This window comes from Prionailurus bengalensis, chromosome A3, assembly GCF_016509475.1.
Source record: "Prionailurus bengalensis isolate Pbe53 chromosome A3, Fcat_Pben_1.1_paternal_pri, whole genome shotgun sequence".
Lineage (NCBI taxonomy): Eukaryota > Metazoa > Chordata > Mammalia > Carnivora > Felidae > Prionailurus > Prionailurus bengalensis.
The window spans coordinates 41,934,234-41,960,159 of NC_057354.1; the positions used below are offsets into that span (position 1 = coordinate 41,934,234).

Genomic DNA, 25,926 nt, shown 5'->3' on the forward strand with positions numbered 1-25,926 from the left:
AAACTCATAAAAAAAAAATGAAACTCACAAGGCAGTTACTGAGATCGTAAAGGCATGACCTGCACGTGGGCAGCATGAATGAGCAGGTGCTGAGCTGGGCTCACTCTCTTTTCACAATGAAAACCAAAGGGGAAAGAGCACTGACTTCTAAAATTCCCGCTGCAGCCAATCTCTGCTTGAATGGATACTTGGAAATTCAATGTATTATCTTCACGTAGCCAAATGAGCTCTAGAGACAACAGTCTGTATTTTTATATGCTACTACAAACTATAAACAATATGTGAGACTGTCGGAGGTCAGAATTTTGAACCATCAAATGCCCACACAGTTGCTAATAAGGAAGGTGACCCGTGGTTGAAAAGAGCTGTCTCCTCCTTAATCCAAAATCTGGGCAAAATCGATGTCCATAAATAAAATTCTATCCTAGAGCTACTACCCCCAGGTTCAGTTCTTGTACCAAGAAGAGGTCAAGATTAACTGCATCTAAAGGAGGCAAAGGCCACAAAAAGTGACATCTCTCCCATGATTTCTTTGTAGGTTTTCTGGAAACCAGAGGATTCAGTGCCCTGGGCAGCAGAAATCCAAAGGCCTGCCACACGTCTGCTGAGCAATGGCCCCAGTTATTAGGGCTGTTTCCAAACTCATTACCCTCCCCAGTACACGTTTGCTCCACGAAATGGAAAACAGCAGACAGCCCAGGCAAAAAAAAAAAAAAATCTTTTATAGGTTGCCATAATCTTCCAGAGACAAAAGTTCAGTTGACTGATTCTATCATAAAACAGAAATAAGTTGGTTTAAAGTAGGACTATCCATGAAACTTAAGCTCAGAAAATCTTAAACCAAGAAAGGATTCTAATTTCATTTTACTCTATTTCTTATTACTCAAAACATTCTGAAAAAGTAAAACATTTTCTTCCATCAAAGTGTTAGCCAGCCCTGCCATACTCCTGCTCTTCTCTTCCTCAGGGATGGAAAATTAAGACCCAGCACAATTTAAACTTAAATCATTTGCATATGGATCCCACTGTCACATAGATTCAAATATGCTCCATCCTCCAAATTCAATTCAACAAACATTGTTTACTGTGTGTAAGGAACAAAACAAAACAAAACAAAACACTCCATGGGGCGCCTGGGAGGCCCAGTTGATAAAGCGGCTGACTCTTGATTTCAGCTCAGGTTGTGATCTCACAGTTGATGGGTTCGAGCCCTGAGTCAGGCTCTGCACTGATGGCATGGAACCTGCTTGGGATTCTCGCTCTCCCTCCCTCTCTGCCCCTCCCCCATTCACTTGTTATCTCTCTCTCAAAAGTAAATAAACATTAAAAAAAAATTTTTTTAAGAAAAAAATCCGTATGATTAATGTCTGGGGCGGGGGTAGGGGTGGGGGGATAAAAACACAAAAAACAACTTTCATGGAACTTATATATAAGTAGCTCACTTATCAAGGACAAGTCTCTCCAACTAAGCAGCCCGCTTCCTCCCCGACCTACACTTGTGCCAAGTCACAGTCAGACGTTCTGTGCTGGACAATAAAACACAAAAGCAAGTCAGACGCTGAGTAATCGAAGAATATGCTTTCAGTAAGGAGGAGACCCTAGTTTTTTAAAAAATGAGAAGAGTAGCCAAGGCTGGAGGGATGCAAACAGAGAGCCCCCTCGGGGCCGCAGGCCAAACTTCATCATTAGGCTCTGGACAGACCCCGCAGAGTAGCGCTCCCTTCTGCCACACCATCTGTCAGACACTTGAGAGCTCTATGCTGCAGTCCAAACTGACTGTGCTTTATCTCAAAGCACAGAACTCAAGGAGTTATTTGGAAGTCAGATAACACCTTTGAGCATTTTTTTTTCATCCGTTTATAAAATGCTGGAACAGAGAAACCAAAACGGGTACAGAGCAGACGCACCAAAGAGGTATGTGAAGGGGTCGGGTGAGGGGGAAGAAAGTGGGAATGGAGAACGCATTCGGAGACTCATTACTTGAAAAAATTCATCAACAATAAAACATACGGGATTTATAAAAAGCCACGCCAAAAGGCCCCCAGGAGGCGCATCAAGTAGCCACTTTATAAACCACTTCAAACAGTAAGCAGTCAGCACAATATGGAAGCTATGCAAAAAGGGAACGATACACCAAGGCCTCAGGAACGCATTGATCCCAAGGTTTGTAGATGCTGGATTTATCACAACATTAAGTTCCAAGACCCAAGAGAGTTATCACAGTTTAGCACAAATTCAGCCAGGATGAAAAACACACCAGGGCAGTATTCGAAGAGACTAGAAAGATCAAAAAGAGAAGAGTCAACCCAGATTCTCAGGAGCCGGCACAGCACGTCAAGAGACTGAGATGTGGGACTGACTCTGCTATCAGACCAGGTTGAACCATGGAACAGAAGCTGCTTCAGTGCTTACATCCCAGGGGCTTTAAAACAGAGAATTGGTTACTTGGCTGAAGGAGGAGCTGGGAAGCCACTGGGGATGGTAAGGCCACCCAGAAACTGACACCAGCAGGAACCAGCATCACCCCTGGGCAGGAGGGACACAGGGGCAAGGCCAGGGCTGGGCCACACGAATGCTACAAGAAGCCTGAGGGGGAGACGTCTGCTTTCTCGCTCCAATCTCCAGGGGAGTCCCCCAGGAGCCTGAGAAAGGGTAGCCCCCAGGGGCCAGCCCCCCCATGACCCAAGGCAGGGCCGGAGAAGTAGGGAAAGGGATCCGACGGCAAAAAAGCCCAAGACTGCTCCCCACCTTTCCTCAAACTGTATGGTGCAGACCTGCCACCCGGGCACCTTAGATTCTGACTTAGCTCATCTGCAGTGGAGCCTGAGGGCCAGCGATGCAGATGGTGCTGGTCCAGGAGCCCCAGTCTGGCGAATATCTAACTGATTCAAATGAAGGGCTGGACCATAATCCAAAGGAACACAGCCACATTCCTTCTAAGGATAAAAACACACCCTCATGTATAAGCCTTTCAAAGAAGAACGAGGAACATAAGGCACAGGTAGGAACAAGACCAGTGCCTGCACAACACTCCGTGTTACTTCTTCCCCCAGACCGTCAGATTTGTGTGCTTCAAGGTTATGGCTGAATTGGGTCCCCCTAAAATTCAGCTACTGAAGTCCTCATCCGCAGTACCTCAGAACATAACTGTATTTGGAGACAGGGCCTTTATGTAATGACACTAAGTTGAAGCAGTTAGGGTGTAATATGACTGACGTCCTCGTAAAAAGAGAAGACTGGGACACACACAGTATGAGCAGCTGTGCAGGCAGGCACACTGAGAAAAGACCACATGAGGACACACGCCAAGGAGAGAGGCCTCGGGAGGAACCAACCCTGCCGTCACCTTCATCCTGGACTTGAGGCCTCCAGAGCTGTGAGCAGATAAAGTTCTGCTGTTTAAGCCCCCTGGTCTGTGATATTTCGTATGACAGCCTAGAGAGTTAATATAAAAGTCTTGGTTTGGGTTTTTGCTTCTTGATACTACTTTAATGAGGTTAAGTTTTCACTGCTTGCCTGCCCAGTGAGAGGCAGAGTTCCAGAAGCTGGCTTACAGAATAATAGAGACAGTCCTAACCCAGACCCTGCTCCTATGTAGGGGGAGAAACCAAGGCCACCAACCTCAGATGATGATGGATGCTGTGACAGAAGCAAAGCCAACTGCTCTAAAGGCCCAAGGAGAACAAAATCATTCCAACTAGGAGGTGGGGTGGAAGTGTGAGCAGGGACAGAGCTTCCACAGGGATACTGATGGGTCCAGAAAGCGGAAACATCTGGAATGCTGGAGCAACACAGGCAAAGGCCAAGAGTCACCAAGAGACCCGATGCGCAGGTGTGCGGGGACCAGCAAGACGTCTGGCAGGGCGGGTGCGACGGCGGGGGCCCAGGGGCAGGGATAACTGTCAAAGTAAACAGAGAACTGAGGAGCTCACTACCTCTGGGAGTCTGAACTCTAATTTGCAGAAAATGAAGATTAATGAAATAAGGAAGGCAGGTTAAGGGCAAGAGAGTGGATATGCAGAGTCCATTGTGAAGGATAGTAAAACTCTCATTACCTAACTGCCTAAGAACAGCCTCCTCAAGATTAACATACTTTCTACCTTCATTAGCCACTTCCAAAAGAACTCTTAGAACTTTATTATCTCTTCCCCTGTTAACTTGAATCTAGGGAACAGGTTGCCATCCACCATGATATCCAAGCTAGGAACCAGAGTATGTGATGGTTGTGGGTAAGTGTCACGACCCAGTGAGTCAGAAAGAGAACTGAAGCCTGAGATCCAAGTTCCGCAGATCGAAGCCTGAGGCTCTGTCACTGCCACCGCGGTGCCACCAGTCTGGCTGCAAATAGCCATCACCCTTTGTCAGAGCATGAATCTGGCCAGCAGCCTTCTGCTCTCCCTCCACCCCCACTCAGGAGGACCTTGGATCCCTCATCCAGAGCAAGGGAAGCAACAGGCCCAATGAAAAGAAAAGAACAAAGTTACTCCTTGGCTTGTGAGCATCCAGGATCCCAGCCTCTAGTGATTTCCAGGGAAATTAAGGAACTTCCAAGCGTAATTCACATGAATCTGACTTTAAGAGACCTTTGCCTTGTACACTGACTGAGAGTCCCACCCCTGCAGGAGAGGGGGCTCTCATTTACTCCCAAAGCACCTCCATGTGGCGTATGCCAATGAACTAACCTCGGGTCTCATCACTGACTGAGGAGATGCAAGCATACAGCACCGGCATCTCAACGCCAACAAAAACCAATGTGACGCCTGACGAGGTGGGTTATGCCCCTCTCCTTAGTCCTCTCTTCAAGCAATAGCCATGTGGCTCCTCTGAAATGACTCACCGATAAACTTGGACAAGAAAAAGAAACAAGGCAGACAGGCGTGGCACCAACAAACACTGAATCAGCCCTGGTCTATCCCTTTATCCCCTGGATGTTATAACTCTCATCTGCCTGTTCCCCAAAGGACTCTCCTTGGATGTTCAGAATTGGGGTTTGGAAAGGATGATAACAGGGAAACTGGCAGAGTCAACAGTTGGGTCTTGACAGTGAACATAATCCTGGGAACCTACTGGTTCACTGGGCCTGTCTCTACAAAATGTGCTAATTCGGTATAAGAGCAAGTTCCCACAGTTTAGCACAGGCATGTGCAGACTGAACTACTGATCTGAAAGCGCGTTTGCATTTACACCCTGGCACCGCCTTATTGTGAGTAAAATACCCTTCTTTCCCCTTTGCTTTTTAGTTCAGTCAAGTGACTTGCTTTGGTCAATGTGATGCTAGCGAGCACGGCGCAAGCAGAAGCCTGAAACACACCTGCACGACTTGGCATGCCCGCCTGTACCTTGGCCAAGACCATAAGAAGAGCACATCCCAGAAAACCAGCCGGTCCAAGAGGATGAGGGACATGTGGGGCAGACCCGGAACCCACCGACAGCCTGGAGCCAAGCCCAGCCAACTCCCAGCCAACCCCCAGCCAACCTGCACACGCGTGACAGAAAACGTGGTTTTAAGCCACTGGGTTGGGGTGGGTTCTCTGCAGCATTATTAGAGCAATAGCTGATAAAGAACCGTCTGACAACAGAAATAGGGGAAAGGATTACACAGGTTACCACACAGATACAAACTCATCGAATAACACTCATTTTCCTCATCAATTTCCAAAGAATGCTTTCAAAAACAGCGTTTGAGTAGCCGCCTTCTTTCCTTCACCTCAGCCCTCAGGCACCGTCTTCCAGTAAGAGAGGAAGACCGCCCCTAAAACAGCAAATATAAGCAGAAAATGACTACAGATTTAAAACACAAATACCAGCAGAGAAATCTAAAATGGGCTTGCAAGAGCGAGAGACAATTTGAAATTTGAAATAAAATTAGCCAAATAAAATTTGAAATATCATTAGCCTTTCTCATAATCTTTGACACCTAGCACACAACACATTTCCATTCTTCTCATCTGAATAGTTATAAAAAAATAAAAATAAAGATTTATGAATAATAGAATTGGAATTGGAGGAGAACTTAGCCTCAGGGCCCAAAAATCACCTTATGAAAAGGTGCACTGCCTCCTGTGCTAACAGATACTACATGCGCTAATGACTTTTCAAAGAGCTATCTCGTTTCTCTGTTCCTTAAACGGAACAGATTTCCGTCTTCTCTCTTTGCAAATTTACTAAGGTGAGTGTACATCGCGTCATGAAAGGTCAAACGACGTGGGCTTCCTAGGCAGGGGCTGTGGCACTGCTCCTTAGAGCTGATGCAGCTACAGGATGAAAACTACCCATGTCTTGGGGGTGCTTGCTCCACACCGGACTATGGTACTTGCAAATGCAAGTGAGGTCTTTTGGTCAGTCTCCTGAACAAAAATGACATGGGAAATGCTGAAGAAGTACTTCAAAATAATATGACACTATCATCAGAATCAGGAGGCTCCCCTCCAGAAACCCTTACCTTCTGTAATGGGAAACATCATCTCTCAGACCATCACAACCCACCCCCACTGAGAAGCACAGCTCAACCTCCCACCTTGTGAGAAAGTCTTTTTAAGCCTCAAAGCAGGCCAAGCTGCCTAAATGGCATGTGGAGAACTTTACAGCATATGCTGCTGACCTCTTTCAGAGCTGTCAGGCACAGAACTACCTGGCTGACCCAGGCCTTCAAGAGTTTGCCCCCATGAAACGGTTAAGTGGGTGCCCCATTTTTCATATATAGGGTAGGGTTCTGCCAAGACATGCAGCTAAACCTGGTCTCTCCAGCCTCACCTATGGTACAGGACATTTCACTCTTTCCAGAATACTTTGTCTGAATAGGCCTCAAAAACAAACCCAGGATTCAGTGGTCTCTGAATCCCCCTCCCTCATGTGTGAAGTCAGACACTATCAAAGCTTATATTCCGGTCCGAACCTCAAATGTCGTTGAGGTATTGACCCTCAATAGAGGACTCAGGTTTTCTGCCAACTCAGCAATAGCCGGAAACACCAAGAAGCGTGTATTTTGAAGCATAGAAAATGAAAATTGGAGGCCACTGGTGACATCCTTTCACAATTAGCATCGCCAAACATGCAGACCATCTCTGTCTAGCCCTTGAGACACACACACAAAAAAATTCCAATAGGAAATTACTAGTTTCGTAATCTGAAATCTAGCCATGCTATGCACACACATTCTACAATACTGACACAAGACTTTTTTATTCCCCCCCCCCATTTAACCTATCACTTTTACATTGGGTTTAACAAAAGCAGGAAAGCAAAGTGGATGCCCTTGAATACTAAGTGGAGTTTAATATGTGCTGAATCAAAAATGGAAAAACTCCAGCAAGTAAAAACAAACACCTTACATATCAGCAACCCCTCTGCATGTGAAAATACACACCTTTAATGTCTCATAGCTCTATTTCCTATTTCCATTTCTTCAAAATTAAACCAGAACCCAAATCCCCCATAAGTCACTGGTCTTACCTTAAGCAAAGCATGTAGTAGCCATATATCAGGTAGAAGGGAAAAAAAAGTTTTATCTGTTTAAGCCAAGATAGTAAGATTAAGGCACCATATTATAGTCCTTACTTTCAAAATATTTTGGGTTTCATTCCACTTATTTGTCCATTCCTTGGTCAATTCTTGAACCTAAAAGGAAAAGTACACATGTTTGATTGCTTCATTATCCATTATTGTGGTTTTCTTCTAGAAAGTTTCTAAACTCTTATAGCTTATGGAAGGATGTACGATACATATCTTTAATTACATAGTAATTTTGATCCCTGAAAGAACTATCACCAAATATAAATCAAATAAGCTGATCTCATTCTACAACCTACATTGTAGCAAAGGAAAGAACAGGAAAAAAAAATTGTCAAGTTGCCTAGAGTTTTACAACAGTCTTTTTCATGGTATACTTAAGTAAAAGCTGCTTCCTTGGATATTAACTAAAAATTACAAGTTCAAGAATGGGAATGTCCCATTAAATGGGTTAATTTTTCCCGATTATACACTAGGTCCTAAAAAAATAGTGATTTGCTTTTCTTTCTAATTAGATGGGATGATTAAATCACCTTGGATGCTGCAGTTTTCTTTAAGAGATAATCTGCTGCTTTAGCTAATTAATAGGACTTATAAATCTCATTCTATCTTAAAAAAGAAAAAAGGTAGCTCTTTAACTAACTCTTTTAGTAAAAGCAAAAATCTTTTGATAAAAATCAGCTCCTTTCCAGTCTGCTGTAACCTAGGGGAGAAAATATCCCCCCAATTGTTGAACACAGCACAGTTGGAAACCGCTCCTCAAGTCTAATAAAAATATTTTGCTGGTTCCATAAAACTTTGTAAATGGTCCTAGTAAGTAATTCATTAAGAAGCAAACAGTGATCGGGGCGCCTGGGTGGCGCAGTCGGTTAAGCGTCCGACTTCAGCCAGGTCACAATCTTGCGGTCCGTGAGTTCGAACCCCGCGTCGGGCTCTGGGCTGATGGCTCAGAGCCTGGAGCCTGTTTCCGATTCTGTGTCTCCCTCTCTCTCTGCCCCTCCCCCGTTCATGCTCTGTCTCTCTCTGTCCCAAAAATAAAATAAACGTTGAAAAAAAAAATTAAAAAAAAAAAAAAAGAAGCAAACAGTGATATTAGATTGAGAGGTAGGAAAAAAAAAAAATGTGTCCTGTAAAAATGAATATCCCTGAAGCTAAAACAGAGTGACTCCCCCCAGGGACGGGGTAGGATTGGACAGACAGATGACACTCGTCCTTTCAAAGCCTTCCTCCTTCCCTACTTTAGCAGTTCTGCCACTTCTCCACTCCCATCCCATCTGAACGTACCGCTCTTGCAGCTGAGACATTAGCTTATTTAACCAGGCCAAAGTGCATGCCGGGAATACACCTGCTTGCACTCTCACTGCCAACAGCAAGACACCCCCCACATGCCACTGAGTATATAGCAACTGGAGGAGGTGCTCATGTCAGACATCTCCCAGACAGAAAGCCTTTGTTACTGACAAGTGGGGAAACTGAAGGGACGGCTTACCGGAGAGGAAAACCAAACCACACCTAACCCACCTATACTCAATTGTTCGGCAGTCATTCATTTTACTCCATTTACCCCAAATAGGGCTGACTAAGTTAAAAGAATACCGCTTCATTTTCACTAGTTATTAAAATCAAAATCAATCATCTTCTTGGTTAAAACCACATAAATGAAAGAAACAGGACCGACCCTCTCTAGTTTTGCTTTTTGTGTTTTTAACGGTTTGCAAAGACTGTCCTGAGCTGTCTGGAACTGCACATTCACCCCAGTCTTTCGTCTCATCCCTTGAGTGATGGCAACTTCAGGCTCTAATGATGGCAGTTAAAGCCACCTGGCTATCAGGGTGTGTTTTGAAAAAGCTTTCAGAGAGGCAATGTTCCGAGAGGGAATGTTCTGCCTCTTCTCCCTACAGAAGAAGGAAGGACTGGTATATATTCAATTTACCAATTTATAATCATAGGTTCACAGATTCTCACTGGCAATTTATCAGACAAACACGGCATTCAATAATAAATGCTTCTGCATTTCACCAACAGGTATGTTCTCCCTGAAGAAATGACAAGCCAGGGGCGCCTGGATGGCACAGTCGGTTAAGTGTCCGACTTCAGCCAGGTCACGATCTCGCGGTCCGTGAGTTCGAGCCCCGCGTCAGGCTCTGGGCTGATGGCTCAGAGCCTGGAGCCTGTTTCTGATTCTGTGACTCCCTCTCTCTCTGCCCCTCCCCCGTTCATGCTCTGTCTCTCTCTGTCCCAAAAATAAATAAGCGTTGAAAAAAAAAAAATTTAAAAAAAGAAATGACAAGCCAATCAATCCTTTTCCAATTCAATCAAATAATTCTAGCTTTAAACAAATTGTTAAGTATGCCTTGGGTTTATTTTACTATGGATTTTAAAGCAAATAATCTTCATTTACAAAATAGACCAATGTGTGATACCACCTCTAACAAATGACCAGGTGATAAGATTTATAGCTAAACAGACAGCAAACGATTGTAAACGGTCAACAGAAAACTAGCTTAAAACCTAGAAATTGTTATGAACGAGATACATAGTCATTTCTGTCACAGCATGTGTAATGCATTCAAATTAAGATGTTTATTGCTTTCTATTAACTTGCTAGGTATTCCTAAAAACTATTATTAAGAAACAATATAAGACTATATCCATTTCGAAGCACTCAAAATTAGAATTTGAAGCACTAAAATACAAAATTTCATCAGAAAAATAGGGAGTAAGAAACTAATGTTTTTACTCATGCTATTATCAGCAAATTCATCAGCATAATTACCCAGGGAAGTGTCAACAAGTTCCTGACTACAAGCCAATTTATATCTTCAGTATTGTGTACTCTTCAAAGAGCTTTACCAATAGAATCCAATTTTCTTTCTCAATCTGCTGTAACCATTCAGCACAGTGAACAAAATCCAACCCAAAAAAATGCTTTCAGTGCCTGTTTTTCTTTCACAGACGACTCTTTTTTTAAAAAACAAAAATAGTGCAGAACCAGGTCAGCCATGAAACTGGCTTTCAGAAAGAGCCAGCATACCAGCACTCAACGTCAGCCCACGACATCTCCAGAGCCACTCTCTTTCTGGTCACTCACTGCCACTCCCTCTCCCTGCTTCAGCTCTCCCTAGCTTAAGGGAAACTAAGCATCCACGTGGAGTATTCAGAGATTCCCCCAGTTCTGCACTTCCCACTGGAAACAAAGTAAAGGGATGACAAAAAGACTAAACGGTGGTCATTCTTCAGCTACGGTTAAGCTGTGGGGACCACCGCTGTCTCATAAATGTTGAACACGGCCTCCCTCGACTCGGGGCTCCTGTGTGCTCTGAAGTACCGAGCAGCCTCCCGGCCTGCATGTGAATTTCAGTTGCCGTAACCATCATGTACCAGACAAATCCCATTTAATAAGTCACAGAGGACACGATGAGATACACCAAGAGTCAACCATTGTGCTTCTTTAAAAAATAGGGTGAGGCAGAGGGAGGGTTCAGTGAAATGAAGAAGGAAAATGAGTTTAAACAGCAAGTATTAAAAAGCATGCACTTAAAATAACAGTGAAAAGATTTTTAAAAAATAACGAGTCAGGTATCACTTACTCTTGCTTCATTCTGCTGAAGTTTTTCCTCCATACTTAAGGCTGTGGGGGAGTCTAAGAGGGCAATCTACAATTTAAGCCATAAAAGAGAAAAGTAATTAGTAAACAGCAATAATCTACAGGAAGGATTTGTCCATGATTAATAAATTATCAAAAAGAGTCAAATAACTATTAAGCAAAGGTGAAAAGTACTGTCCCACAACCACCCCAAAAGTGTCAGTCATCACTGAGTCTTTAATCAATGGGGTACATATCTCGTAATATTCAAAACCATAGCATCCTAGCAAACCCACATTTGCAATACAAATCAGTAAGGCAAAGGAAAAAGACAAACATGTTACATACTGACATTTTACCAAAATCAAACACGGTCTAAATCCCTAAATCTGAAAGAATTCATCTGTTCTGAATACGCACAATGTACAAAATTCAAAAAGAAGCATAAGTCTTGCTCAATCACAGGCTTCTGAGAATTATACATGTTGATACATGCAAATTAAATTTAGTTTCACTGCTGGATTATACTCCATGTGTGGTATGGCTACCCATTTCTTTATGCGTGTTGCAAAGGTATAAAGATTGACGCGTGAATGACAAACACCAAAATCTGGTTAGAACTGGGACAAGACACAGAAGGGGAAGCACAGGGAGCCAGGTAGGGCACAGAGGGGCTCTGACTGTATTCAGAACTCATAATCTGAGAGGTAGGGACATAGTGCTCCCTAGGATGTCATCAGAAATAAAAGAAAGGGGTCATATAAAAGGCACAGCATGTGGAGGGGGCGAGGGTGTGAGGACTTCTGGGTGGCTCAGTTGGTTAAACATCCCACTGTGGCTCAGGTCATGATCTCGCAGTTCGTTGAGTTCAAGCCCCACATCAGGCTCTGGGCTGACAGCCTGGAGCCTGGAGACTGGAGCCTGCTTCAGATTCTGTGTCTCCCTCTCTCTCTCTCTCTCTGCCCATCTCCCACTTGTGCTCTGGCTCTCTCTCAAAAATAAATAAACATTAAAAAAAAAACTTTCAAAGATACAGCAGAGGGGATATAGTCAATGATATTTTAATAGAGTTGTGTGGTGACAGACGGTAGCTACACTTGTGAGCAGAACATCACAAGATGTTGAATCACTATGCTGTACACCTGAAACTGTGCATCAGCTACACTCAAGTAAAAAATTTAAAAAACAAAAACTAGAGAGGGTCTTCCTCCCTCCCCATCCACAGGCAACCACTTTTTCCCAATATGCTGTGTAAACCTGAAGTCATTCTGGTCATATGCACGCATATTTTTGTTGTTTTTTTAAACAGCACAAACACTAGCAGAACACTATTTTGAACACTGCCATTTTCGCTCAACAATATATTCTGGAGAAAATTCAGTACAAATAAAACCACTTCGTTCTTTTTAACAATTCCAATTCACCATACAGTATTCCATATATGTATACATATATGTATACAATATTTGAATATTCAAATCATATATCCATATGTATGAATATTCCATAATTTATGTCAGCACTTTCCTAGTAATGGAAATGCAGGGTTTTTTTCTAATCTTCTGTTTTACCAGCAATGCTACCACCATGTACATAGGTGTATCAATAAATTCCTCCAAAGGAATTTGTGAGTCATTTATGTATTTTTTTTTTTAACTGCCAACTTCTCCTCCTCAGAGACTGTAGCATTTTTTTTTTCATTATTATTTACATTTCAATTTCTATTCAAATGAATGCAACAGCCATAAGTGGTCTTCGTTGGCTCAGTTAAACTTTCAGGCTGACAAGATTACCATGGGCCACACTCCACATGGACATGACAGCAAGGTCCTCATGAAGTCTCTGTAATGGTCCCCACAGCTGTCAGGAGCTACCATCTTTAGCCCTCTCGAAGGACTGAGATTGAAACACACACCTAGGGGGCTCACCTTGGCCTAGAAGCCCCACACCCCGCCAGAGGCAGCATCTCTTGTTCAGGCATACCCTCTAGGGTCCACAAGAGACATCCTCAGTTACAAGAGTCACTGCACTCAGGGAAACCCAAACCTATGGCTTTCCACCCACACTTACAGTTTATATATAGTCCATCCTAATCCAGATGCAATTCTCCTATTAGGAGCCATTTTTATCATTAGAGATGTTGTCTGGTGATAAAGATGGCCTCCCACTTTTACCCAGATTACGGAGAATAAAGCCAACAAGATAAGCACTAGTAAAGGAAATTCATCCATAGCGGAAAAAAAGGAGTTTTGCTAACACGTTACTACAGCACATTATTGCAGCACCTAGCATGCCGTCTTGCACACAGATGGTACTCGACAAATAGTTGCCAGTGAAGAAATGCAGGTGGCAGGCTTTATTATGCCTGCATAGTTTATATGTGGCTGACAATTTTCACAGCAATTAGTGACCCCTTTATAACATGGCTAATTTCACCGACTCCACTATAGGGATTTTTCATCTATACTCAAAGCTGAAACATTCCTACCACATCGGCAACTCAGCAGATAATCACCGACTGAACACATGCGGGTGGGCGGGCTATCATGACCACTAGGCCTTTTGGTAAACCCACCTAAGTCCTCTTAAAGGAAATATCTGGTCAAACTAAACCATTTTCAATTAAATTACTGTTTGCAAGGTGTCCATTTAGAAGAAAGACGTTCGGGACTAAATAATACTCAGATGAAGTTCATGTGTTAAACCAATGGTAACACGGCATCACAACTGCAGCAGCATCAACTCCACCAACGACATGTATAAGCACCTGTCGCCTCCCACCCGGGCCAATATACTCTGCAATTAAGCATTTTGATCTTTGCCCATCTGATAGGTTTTCTAAGAAATGTGAGGTATAATTTACATGCAGCAAAATACACAGCTTAATGACTATGTATCCATATCCGTATATTTTCATCTCACTATTCTTAATATTTGCATTTACTGTATTTCAAGGGACATTGAATATTTTTTCATAGACTTAGAAACCATTTGAAACTTTTTCCTGTGAACTGTGCTCATATTCTTTATTCACTTTTCGGTCAGCTTGTGACCTTTTCCTTATTTTTTTTTAATAGAAGCATTTTTGGGGGCACCTGGATGGCTCAGTCGGTTGAGTGTCAGGTCATGATCTCGCAGTTTGTGGGTTCAAGCCCTGCATCGACTTTACCGCTATTAGCACAGAGCCCGCTTTGGATCTTCTGCTCCCTTCCTCTCTGCCTCTCCCCCACTTACTTGCTCTCTCAAAAATAAATAAAAATAGGGGCGCCTGGGTGGCGCAGTCAGTTAAGCGTCCGACTTCAGCCAGGTCACGATCTCGCGGTTCGTGAGTTCGAGCCCCGCGTCAGGCTCTGGGCTGATGGCTCAGAGCCTGGAGCCTGTTTCCGATTCTGTGTCTCCCTCTCTCTCTGCCCCTCCCCCGTTCATGCTCTGTCTCTCTCTGTCCCAAAAATAAATAAACGTTGAAAAAAAAAAATTTTTTTTTTAAATAAATAAATAAAAATATTAAAAAAAGAAAAAAGAAGCCCTTTTCACAATAAGGAAACTTGTGGCACAAGTTGGTGATCTATTTCTCTTGGTTTGTACTGATTAGAGCAAAATTTCATGGTGTTATGTAAATATGCTACGTCCTTCCTTACCTTGGTCTATGTGAGCTCTCATGAAATGAGACAGAGGATTACAGCTCCCTGTGGCAAATATGTTTGGCTCTGTCTCCTGCTATTTCCTATAGTTTTTTGGGTTTTTTTTCTTTATAAAAGTTGATATGTTTGGTTTTAATTATGAATTACACTCTTTAATAAAGTGCTTTTTTGTTTGTTTTAGAGAAAGAGCACATGAATGAGGGGGAGGGGGAAGGGAAGGGGAATGGGAAGGGAGAAAATATCAAGCAGGCTCCACACTCAGCACAGAGCCCAAACCAGGGCTAGATCCTATGACCCTGAGATCATGACCTGAGCTGAAATCAAGACTCGGACATTCAACCTACTGAGCCACCCAGGTGCCCCATAAAGTGCTTTTTTAAGGTATGCATAATATATATAAAATGTAAAAACAACATAATGCTGTTTGTACTTCTTCCTTTCCCCTCTGAATTACCTAGTAGGCCTGTGTTCATTCACACAAATATCATGTAACAGTTTCCGTCTGTGACCCTCCTGGAGATGTGTCTTAAAAGTTTGCACATGATGACATTTCTATTATCTAACTATCATTTAAAGTTTCTCTGTGACTCCAGCTATACAGATGAGAAATTCATCCTATTTCCATTTTAGTGTCCTCCTTTGCTTCCCGACTTTTCTGGCTTATTTCATTTCTATATTGTTTAATTTTCTCATCTCCAGATATATCCAAGAGAAAAAGAGTTCACAGACGTTCTCTCTGTCAGCTTTAAAGTAGAATTCTGAAAACATGCTTTAAATATAACAAAAGAGAACACTTGAAAGGACAAGCGATCAAAATACTCAACTTCATTGATCATCTGAGAAGTGCAAAGTAAATCCTTCTGTAACATAACAGTGCATCCGTCAGATGGTCACAATGAAAACTGGATAGAACCCAGTGTGGACAAGGGCCTGCAGCAGCGAGATCGGGCACTTTCGTGTGCTCATGGTAGATGTAAACCAGTACAGGCACTGTAAAAACTGTCTGGCTAAAACTGAGCATATGTACACCTTCCGACCCACCAACTCCACTCTTAAGTATAAACCTAACAGAAACACGTCGGTACATTCGCTAAATGACATGCAGAAGAAAGTCAGCAACAGCACTTATAGCCCCATAAAGGAAACTCCCCAAATGCCCATCAAAATTACACTGGATAAATGAGTTGGGACTCACTTGTGTGATGGAATACAATATAGCAGTGAGAATGAATGGATCTACAACTACATGCAACACCATGGATCAATCTCACAAACACGACATTGAATGAAAGAAATGAGACCAAGAGTATATACTACATGATTCCATTTACAAAAAGAACAAAAATAGGCAACACTAAAACCTAATCTATGCCCTCAGAAGTCAGGATAATAGTTACTCTTGACAGAAATGGCAGGTAGCACCTGGAAAAGGAATATCAAGGGGGTCTTCCAGGATGCTGGTAATTTATGTTCCTTGATAGGGACGCAGGTTAGATCGGTGGATCCGGCTTGCGAAAATTCAATAATCTGTACACTTACAATATGTAGTTTCCCTGTACATAAATAACTCTTAAATACAGAGTTCATATATATGTATATATACATACAACTACACATATCTGTGTGTTTCTCTGTAGTAGGAGAAACAAATACATGTTATATTCTTGTGCTTTATTTACTTTGTACTTTTGAAATTCTGATGCATTTGACATTTTGCACTGGCAAATACAAAAACTTGTTAAAAGGAGTTGATTTTTATTTAGCTGCCCTTAGCCAAATAATGGGACTTTGATTTGAATAACCATCTCAATGAACCATGGCAGCATTTGGAATATTGTAGGAATAGAGCAATGTTACCAGAAAAAAATTATACAGAGATTTTTAATGGGTACTTAAGAACACCTGCTTATTTTACTGAGCATCACAAATTTAATTAATTTAGGATAAGCCTGTACTGTCCCACAACAATTTATAGTTTCATAGTGTGATAAATTATTTTAAATTGGACTCCTGTTTTTATTATAACGTATGAAGTTAACCGAAGAATTTTATCTTCAGTGTGCTCTAAAATAGACTTAACTATCTCTTCCATCCTCACCCTCACCCACAAAAATACTCCTTCAATTACAGCAGCAGCCCTCGGTCACGAAAGAAGATAAAAGGCAACTGGCTCACACGATACGTCTCAAGACATCCCTCAGACAGAATACGGAAAGCTTTTAATAAATTAAACTTTTCCGTCTGTATGATAAGGCTTCCTTCAAGGATTTCCTCAGGTTCATTTAAAAAGGCTCATCTTTCTTTTCCTTCATTGCCGCAACTTAGTAAATCATTAAGTACAACAAGTCGCACCAATAATCATCCAAATACTTCCCTTCACATAGAATAGTGTGGGTGATCCTACCAAATCATCCTTAAGTGTTCACTTTAGATAAATAAAATTTTTATGACACTGAAAAAAAAGATCCCATAGGGCGCCTGGGTGGCTCAGTTGGTTAAGCGTCTGACTTCAGCCTAGGTCATGATCTCGCCATTCCTGAGTTCGAGCCCCGCGTCAGGCTCTGTGCTGACAGCTCAGAGCCTGGAGCCCTGTTTCAGATTCTGTGTCTCCCTTTCTCTCTGCTCCTCCCCTACTCATTCTCTCTCTCTCTCTCGCTCTCTCTCTCTCTCTCTCTCTCAAAAATTAAGAAACAAACAAACAACAAAAGAAAAGAAAAAAAGATCCCAATAGCATGGTATACAAATTAAAATGACTATCATGTCCTAAGTCAGGGGAGCCTGATAATATCATATAGAGATGGACTATTCATTCTGGCAACTTGCCTTCACACACAGGAAAGGTCCACATCAAAAAGTAAAATATATGTGGAATGTTTTGTTTTGTTTTGTTTTGTTTTGTTTTGTTTTGTTTTGTTTTGTTTTAGAGAGAGAACATGCGCCAGTGGGGTAAGGGCAGAGGGAGAGAGAAAGAATCTTAAGCAGGTTCCATGCTCAGTGCAGAGCCTGATGTGGGGCTGGATCCCACAATCCTGGGATCATGACCTGAGCAGAAATCAAGAGTCGATTGCTCAACCACCCGACTGCACCACCCAGGTGCCCCTATGTGGAGATATTTTTAAGTGCAATGAAGAATTCCTATTCAAATGCTGTCTGCCATCGGACGGGAATAAACTGTCAGGTACATTTCAGGATGCAGGAAACTCAGTGAGGTTTTCATTCTGCCAATAGTTTTATGGGTCAAACCACTTATGGTATGTCAAGGGCTTCAAGGGCCATACATTTCTAGATGAAAAGCTGCTCTAGAGAGGGCACTCTGCATCTAAAGAAAAGCATTTTTTTTTTCAAATAATACATTTAAGACATCCATGTATGGGTTAGGAAAATGGGAAGAAATGTATCTTTATTTCTAACTCAAATCTAAGTCCAATATTTTAAAAAGCTATCCCTGATTTTCTTTCAAGGGTGGACTTTCTTTACAACAGTATCTAAAACCCATCAGAACCTAACTCACACTATTCATTAAAGAACGTAACTCTGCGTGCACACTACACAGATAAGCAAGTTTACTGTGAAAAAACAAGGACAAAGGCCCTTCACTGGAATCCCAAAACATCCCGGGGTGAACCCATTTGGACAGTCAAGCAAGGCCTCAAGGACATCATCTCAGCCAGTTACAGGTGTGTCACACATGTCACTGTATCACCATAACCACCTCTGTAATGGGCAATACAAAATAGATTCGGAAAGGTCTTCAAACAAGTCTTTCATTCTGTCAAAGTACATTTTCAAACCATAAAATGCATGGGTAGAATTTTAAATCTTACTCCAAGCACCTCAATTTCCTTCCACTAATGGAGATTATGCGGCTAATCCTATTGCATGCTAAATTTCCATCCATAATTGATAACTATTAGATACTTAATCATTTCAGGCTTCGTGGATGAAATCTTACACACAGAGCCCATAATGAATGCAAAGGCCAAGGAGAGGGTAACGTAAAGGAGACTGGCTAACTCATTCAAAGCTTTACCTAGCACTTATTTACTCAAATCAATACAACGAGTGCGATAATTGTCTCATTAAGATCTAGAAATAGATGTCATTACTCAAAGAAAATTATCCATAAATCTCAGAAAAACCCAACCTGATTCCCTTGAGCAAGCAGCGTTTTCAGTCTGGCTATTTCAGCACGCAGCTCACGGATGAGTTTGACGTTGGCGTCCTCATTAATAGTAGGCTTGTTGATGATGTTTTTGGCTCTATTTGCATAGCGAAGAGTACTTAGGGTTTCTCCATAATTGACATCAGCAGGTGAAATGGCTGTGAAGAATGAATTCAAAAAATAATTTATCCAGCACTCCGTGTTTCATTTAACACAAAGTTGGTTTGTAATTTAAAAGTCAGATTAACCCCGGGTCATTGGATAGACTAAATATTCATTGCCATGGTAATGAATATTAAAAATTATCTAAGATTTATAGGAAAGGTGCTCACTATACCAAATTAAATGTCATTTTGCTCCTCTTAAGTCTAGAATCAGCTAGCTATCTAACCAACTCTAAAATGAGATATGAGACTTTCCACCGTGCTTTAAGTAAGGAGTTTTCTCTGTTGAAAATATAGGAAGAAGATTTTAAGACTATTTGTACTTCTCAATACTACACAGAAATTAAAATACTTTTAAAAGTTCCAGCAAAGTCTACCACCTGCAAAAATCCATGGCATTATTACTTTTCAAAAGAGTCAGTAGATCAGTGAATTCTTCTCCTCTAAAGCTTTGGTTAACCACCCCCCTGAACCCCCACCACAGCCTTTAGGGTTCAGGTAACTAGATAGTTGTATCTGGGGTACATACCCTAGGTTAGATCCCTTTTCTCTACCATTAAATGCATGGCCTGGGGAATGGGGGAGACACAGAGACAAGAAGGGGAGAAAAGGCAAAAGAAAGTGGGGTTAAAAGTTTTTGAGTTCTTCCAAGCAACTGTCTCCCCTTTGTACATCTTTTTCTGTTACACTTCTTCCAGTGAGTGAAAAATGCAGGAGCATTTGCACAACACATGGCAAGTTTATCTAACTAGGAAACAGGAAAGAGAGTTAATAATATGATAGTGTAGACAGGGATCACTGCGATTTTCTTCAAGATAGAAAAACTATTATCTTTTTTAAGATTTAAAAAAAAAGGCACTACTTCCTAACGAGATGCTTTAAACTTACACATCTACAGGTAGTTCACATAAAACACTATATGCTGAGGACAAGAACTTGAAATTCTTACTGGCGATCATGATGGTTTTAGAGTTCCCGCCAAGGCTATCTTTCAACAGCCAAGTCAAAACAGAATCTCTGTAAGGCACGAAAACTTGTTTCTTCTTCACAAGAGGGTTTGCCGCGTCCTGAGATAAATCGGCTGCACGAAGGAAGAAGAAAAAGAAGAAAAAAAAAAAAAAAGTAAAGTTTTTTCTCTAATTTGGCTTCAGAAAACCTTGAGGCTATCCTCTCAGACTGTAACACAAACATTATACATAATTGCTTTGTGCTAATACAGTACCACGAAGAGTAAGAGGGGCAGGGGACAAGCAGAAACCCACCTAAGGCAGAAATGACATTTCCCAGAGTCACGAGGGATTTGTTAATATTCCCCCCTTCCTTCAGTCTGACCCCAGTGGCACCGGTGGCATCCGCTCGCTCACTTCCAGCAAGATCGACTAAGTGGATCTTACTCACGGTTTCAGACGGCATTTCAGAATCAAATTTTGCCTGTAGCAAAATATAAAAGCAAAATCGAAGAGGTATAAAGAGCCCTGATGTTGTTTGTGATACAAATTCTAATTATTTTCCACTTCTCACTGTGATCTCTTGGGGTAGGGTTTGGGGTTTTTTTGTTTTTTGTTTTTAATTTTGTTGTTTCGTTGGCCTTCTTACTGGTTATAGAAACTTCCAAATGAAACTGAATACACCAGAAGTCTACCATATGTAATTCTTAAACTTTCTGAAGATATCTGTTCCATTACTCAAATCACTCGGTCATTCTCAACAAAGGCTTACTAAGTCTGTAGTAGAACAGGACACAAGTCACTGTGGGCACTCAACAAAGAAAATAGAAGTAAATAAATAAGTAGTTTTGTTCTCATCTAGAGTCTTCAGCATTCCAAGCACAATGGCTCTCCAAAATACGATAAATGTAGACAATTGTTAAAAGACCATTTGACCATTATTCAATGTCAAAACTTGTTTCACAAATTATAAAACACTGAAAACCTTAAATAGTGTATTCCTTGCTTCTGGATTCTACCAAAATCTTACCTTCCCAACGACTGTTAACCTGCATTTAACAGTCTGAGCCAAAATGCCAAAAAGAAATTACCATATTTTGATAGAAATGTAAGCCTCTTAGAAACCAGAGGTGGCCATATCCTAATTCACATTAACCAGAAAGAAGGAGAAAATCCAAAAAACTACAGTAAATCATAAGCAAAGATGTAACAAAAGGTAAAGATGTGGAGCATTTATTAGGAGTTGTTCTGACTGATTTTTGAGAATTTTTTTATTTTCTTGGTCTGGGATTCCCCTCCTGAATAAAATACTATTTTTTGTATCTGATAATGTTCAATGGCTAACATAGGCCAGGACATCCCCAAACTCCTAACACACGCTCAAGTCCCAAGAGGACCCTACGTGTTTGCATTCATCTGTTCTACTGGCCTAGGTCTTAAACTATTTACCTTCAGTAATTCCACACACAGTCACAACACACCTCACCTTGTAATCAGAATAGTTCTTACACTGGTACCTAAAAACGTTGGTTGCCTTTTAATATCATTCAAATAATCATAATCAACATTGTGGGGCGAGTGCCATGGAGCGATAATGTACCACAATGAGTTACTCACCTTGGCCTCCAGCTGGTCTGACTTGCAATCCATTATCTCCCACAGAGCTCACAACACTGAAAACTTTTGCTTAATTATGCAAAAAGCAAGTTTTTTCTGTCTAGAACAGGGCTGAAGCCTGCTAACTATTTCTTGAGGGTACACATCTGGATATTTCAAACGACCGTGCCTGTAACCACGGAGAAACTGCACACAACACATGTTCGTCTCTAATTAACAAGGAGATGACAGGCCGTCACCTTTGCCTGCTGCTGCTCCTGGTTCAACAATGATCGGTCCTCAGCTGGTGCTAATCACCAAGTAAAGACCTCGAGGATGGAGCCAGCCGGCCCCCTAGCTGCCCTCACCTGAGTGAACTTGATGGTGAAGATGGCATGAGACCTGCTACTGACGTCGTTCATCCCAGTCGCTGCTGTGGTTCGGTTGATATTTCCTGCATCCATGAGTTCTTCCACATCACCGTAATTCTGTACTAAATGTTTGGATAAATCTGGGAAAAAAGCAGGGGGGGGGGCTGAAGAAATCTCGCTAATATACAATAAACAGAATAAGAAATTTACCCCTAGGAAATAACACACAACTGTACAAATTTGCTGACTTGTTTAAAGATCTTGCTTGTTCCTACAGTGTGCCAGTTTATAACACAGACTCGGGGATCAAGTCCTACTCTGCTGCTTACCAGTGGACTTACATGGTTATGCACAAGTCACTTAACCTCACTGAGCCCCAGTCACCTCTGATAATGTGTACCTATCACATAGGGTATTTATGATAAACGTTAGCTATTATCATCGACCTCATGAGCATTAGTTATAGCAAGGGAAACATAAACACTAGCTTCGTGCAAAACCCAAGAGCATTTTTTTTAATCCTTTAAAAAACATGTCATTCATTTTCTGGGAGCATTCGTATGTTTCTAAAATCAAAAGCTATGAAAGATATACTGTGTAAAGGGTTTCCCACCACCCATCCTAAACCCACTGCTCACTTCCCTGTGTCAGACAACCCAATGTAATTAGTTTTTTCCATACTCTTCTAAAAATAACCCATAGATATGCAGGCAATTACATACACGGGTGTGTGTGTGTGTGTGTGTGTGTGTGTGTGTGTGTGTGTAATTCCATTTGTATCCTGCTTTTTTCTATGTAATAATATACTGAAGAATATTCTGTATCAGTTAAGGTGATTCTTCACTCATTTGTGTGACTGCAAAGTGTTCAACTGTATGCATGCACCATAACCAATTTTAACCAGCCTCCTGTTGAAACTATAGACGTTGTTTACATTCTATTCACAATTACAAGTCACGCGGATACAAATAATCTTGTACATAGGTCTTTTCAGATATGTCTGAATATTTCTGCACAAAAAAAAAATTCTTAAGAGGCAGAAGTTCTGGATCAAAGCACATTTGAAATTTTGGTGGATATTGCAAACACCATTCTCCATAGAAGGCAATTTACACCCAGCAGCAGCAATGGATGAGACTGTCTATCGCCCAACACTGTCTTAGGCTTACTTACATCTGCCGGGGATAGGTAAGAAATGGTATCTTGAAGACTTTTTTATTTTGCTTTTCTCTGATTATGAGTGAGGCTAAGCATCCTTTCCTTCATTTAAAAATCATCCATATTCCCATTTCTGTGAAGTCTATTCACATCTTTTGTTCATTTGTCTACTTGGTTGTTGAGTCTGTTGTTATTGGGTTATGGAATCTCTTTATTATTGGGAAATTAGTCCTTTATCTGGAACTTGGATGGAAAAGATTTTTCCTACTTTTCAAGTTGTCTTTTTACCTTGCTGACTGTATTTCTGCCAAATTTTTATTCTGTTCTGTTTGTTTGTTTGTTTTTTACCATTTCAAATTTAACACTTAGTTTATGGTTTCTAGGTTTTAAGTAAATTTTTAAAAGACTTCCTTTCTGCAAATTTCTGAAAGAAAAAATTAACCCACAGTTTCTTGTAGCCATTTTATTGGCTATTGAAAGTAGTCACTTTCAATATTAAAATATTTGTTCCATTTGCCATTTATCCTGGTACAAAAGCTGAGTTCTGATGCCAATTTACTTTTTTTTCCTCCCAGACAGCTTAACGACCAATATTTGTCCAATGTTTGAACATCAGATTTATTAGAAACTAAATCCCCATAAGTATCTACATCATATTCTGGATGTTTTCCTCTGTCTGATTATTCTGTCTCCTCATAAGCCAGCTTTATAATATGTTTTAACATCTGATAAGACAATTAAAGGGAAGCATGAAGGCACAGTTAGCCTAAAAGCTATTAACAATAATAGCTATTCTACGCTCCACAAAACAAATACATAGTTATACACCTTACTTTGGGCATAAAAGGCAAAATTTTCATTGGAAATTTAATAAAATGCAGATGGGGCCTGTTAATACACCTGATGTCACCAGGTGAAAAAGACAACCAAAACAGGAACACCTTTAAGCCCATGACCAGTTCTCAGCCTTGCCTCCAACGAGACGCAAATGCAGGACAACAGCCACAGGAAAGCACATGTCTGTGATTCCTACAGGCCAGCCACAACTCAACGCCTATGCCAGGAAGTTGAGAGGAGCCAGCCTATTCATAAATAATTAGCAGGGGCCAGCCACCATTACTTGTGACGTTCCTCACAAGTGTCTGTGACGCAGCTAGTGTGTCACAATACAAATGCCAAGGACCGCAGCACAGGAAACTCTGTCAACGCTCTTCTCTCAAGGTGAGATGTCTTATAATCTCCATACAGTCATAAGCCACCATTAAGGTCAGTAAAAATATACCGCTAAGACACAATGCCACTTAAAGAGGCAGCCTACAGGGTTGGTTATCTTGCCTGAGAACAGAAAAACAAGTTTCCAGAGAGTTCTTATTCTGGAAGCCAGAGGAAATCTATTGGCAAGCCCACAAAATCAGTGAATGCTCAATGAAGTATAAATTCTTACTAGTGATAGCTGCAGTGATGACACATGTCATCTTTGCTATAATAAAATGCCAAAGATAAATCTTTTGCATATCGCCATTATCTCACATTTCCCCCTGAAACTACTGTTGTTACGGAAATTCCCAAGAAGAACAGAGCTGTGAGATACTTGCTCTTACCCTCCACATAAGGTCCTTCTTTTGGATGCTCTCGGACTCTTAAATTGAAGGTTTTGGATGACTTCCGCCTAAGTAGATCTCGCACACGTTCATTATAAATTTCTAAGTAGCTAAAAATTTTAAACAGGATTGAATTCAGTGAAATAATTTCAGACAGTAATAACAACAAAACGACAACAATAACAGCCGCAACGTACCTTTATAGACAGTAACCATATATCTATCAGGTACCATGCTTAGCACTTTAAGTGGATTACTTCATTTAATCCCTACAACAGTCCACAAGTAGGTACTGCTATTATCCCCATTTTACAGGCTACATAGTGGAGGTGTAGAGTGTTTTAAACAACTGTTCAAGGCTACACAGCCACTGAGAGGTTGGGCCAGCCATAAAGACTTCTGATCGCCGTGTCTGTCCTCAAACCCAATGATGAGACTGGTTCCCCACAAAGGTTTTATTTCAAGGAGGAAAAAGACTCCTCATCCATCCAGATTTATTTTAAGATTAGCTGTACAGTGACCCTACCAACACAAAGAATAACACAAACCTTATTTAGCTAAAAGAATAAGGCAAGTGAATGGGATACACACTTCTAAGTCGAAAGCTCGCTCTCTTTCAGATAAACATCCTAGGTTAGAGTTTCTGACCTAGAGGGATTTTTTTTTTTTTGCCAGCCTCCCAAATCCTAATCCAAATTGCACCCAAGAAAGTCACTGAAAACAGACGTGTTTTAAGCTTTACTTCCAGCTCCGATAGTATAGGAGGGGAAAAGGCAGCCTCTCCCTTCAGGAATCCGCAGGCCTTATCTTTTATCTAGTGCTCGAGCCTAGAGAGAAGCTACAACCAAGCTCACACATTCAGTTACTCAGGCCACGGGCCCTACCTGACTTCAGTTCGAAAAGATGCTTCATCCCATCTGGTGGTTTCATTTATTTGACTGAAGAGCCCTTCACAAATCCGAGGTATTAAGCCAGAATCGCCCTGCAGTAGAAGAGGAATGTCACAGCTGTCACTTGAAATAAAAGCAACTGATGGCTGAATCTGCAATTTGCCAGAGTGGATTCAGACTCAAGGGGCCTGCATGTCAACCCCAGGCCTACCACTGCAGGCCCCTGACACACCATCTACCCCCTCGGGACTGCTTTCCATCCTCTGAAATGAAAGGATGAAGCTTTCTAGCTTCTACATGC

The 25,926-nt window shown here is 41.4% G+C and overlaps 1 protein-coding gene across 7 annotated transcripts in view; it reads right to left on the reverse strand.

The window, feature by feature from the left end:
- KIF16B (kinesin family member 16B) overlaps positions 1-25,926 on the reverse strand; it is a 289,278-nt gene that overhangs the window by 213,277 nt on the left and 50,075 nt on the right. For all 7 annotated transcript variants that reach the window (XM_043602924.1, XM_043602923.1, XM_043602922.1 and 4 more), the window contains exons 5-12: positions 25,620-25,717; positions 24,736-24,845; positions 21,974-22,116; positions 20,325-20,493; positions 20,012-20,143; positions 18,881-19,056; positions 11,100-11,165; positions 7,558-7,617 (exon numbers count right to left, since the gene is read on the reverse strand). In XM_043602924.1, coding sequence (XP_043458859.1) covers positions 7,558-7,617; positions 11,100-11,165; positions 18,881-19,056; positions 20,012-20,143; positions 20,325-20,493; positions 21,974-22,116; positions 24,736-24,845; positions 25,620-25,717 — 954 coding nt within the window. The remainder of the gene's footprint in view (positions 1-7,557; positions 7,618-11,099; positions 11,166-18,880; positions 19,057-20,011; positions 20,144-20,324; positions 20,494-21,973; positions 22,117-24,735; positions 24,846-25,619; positions 25,718-25,926) is intronic.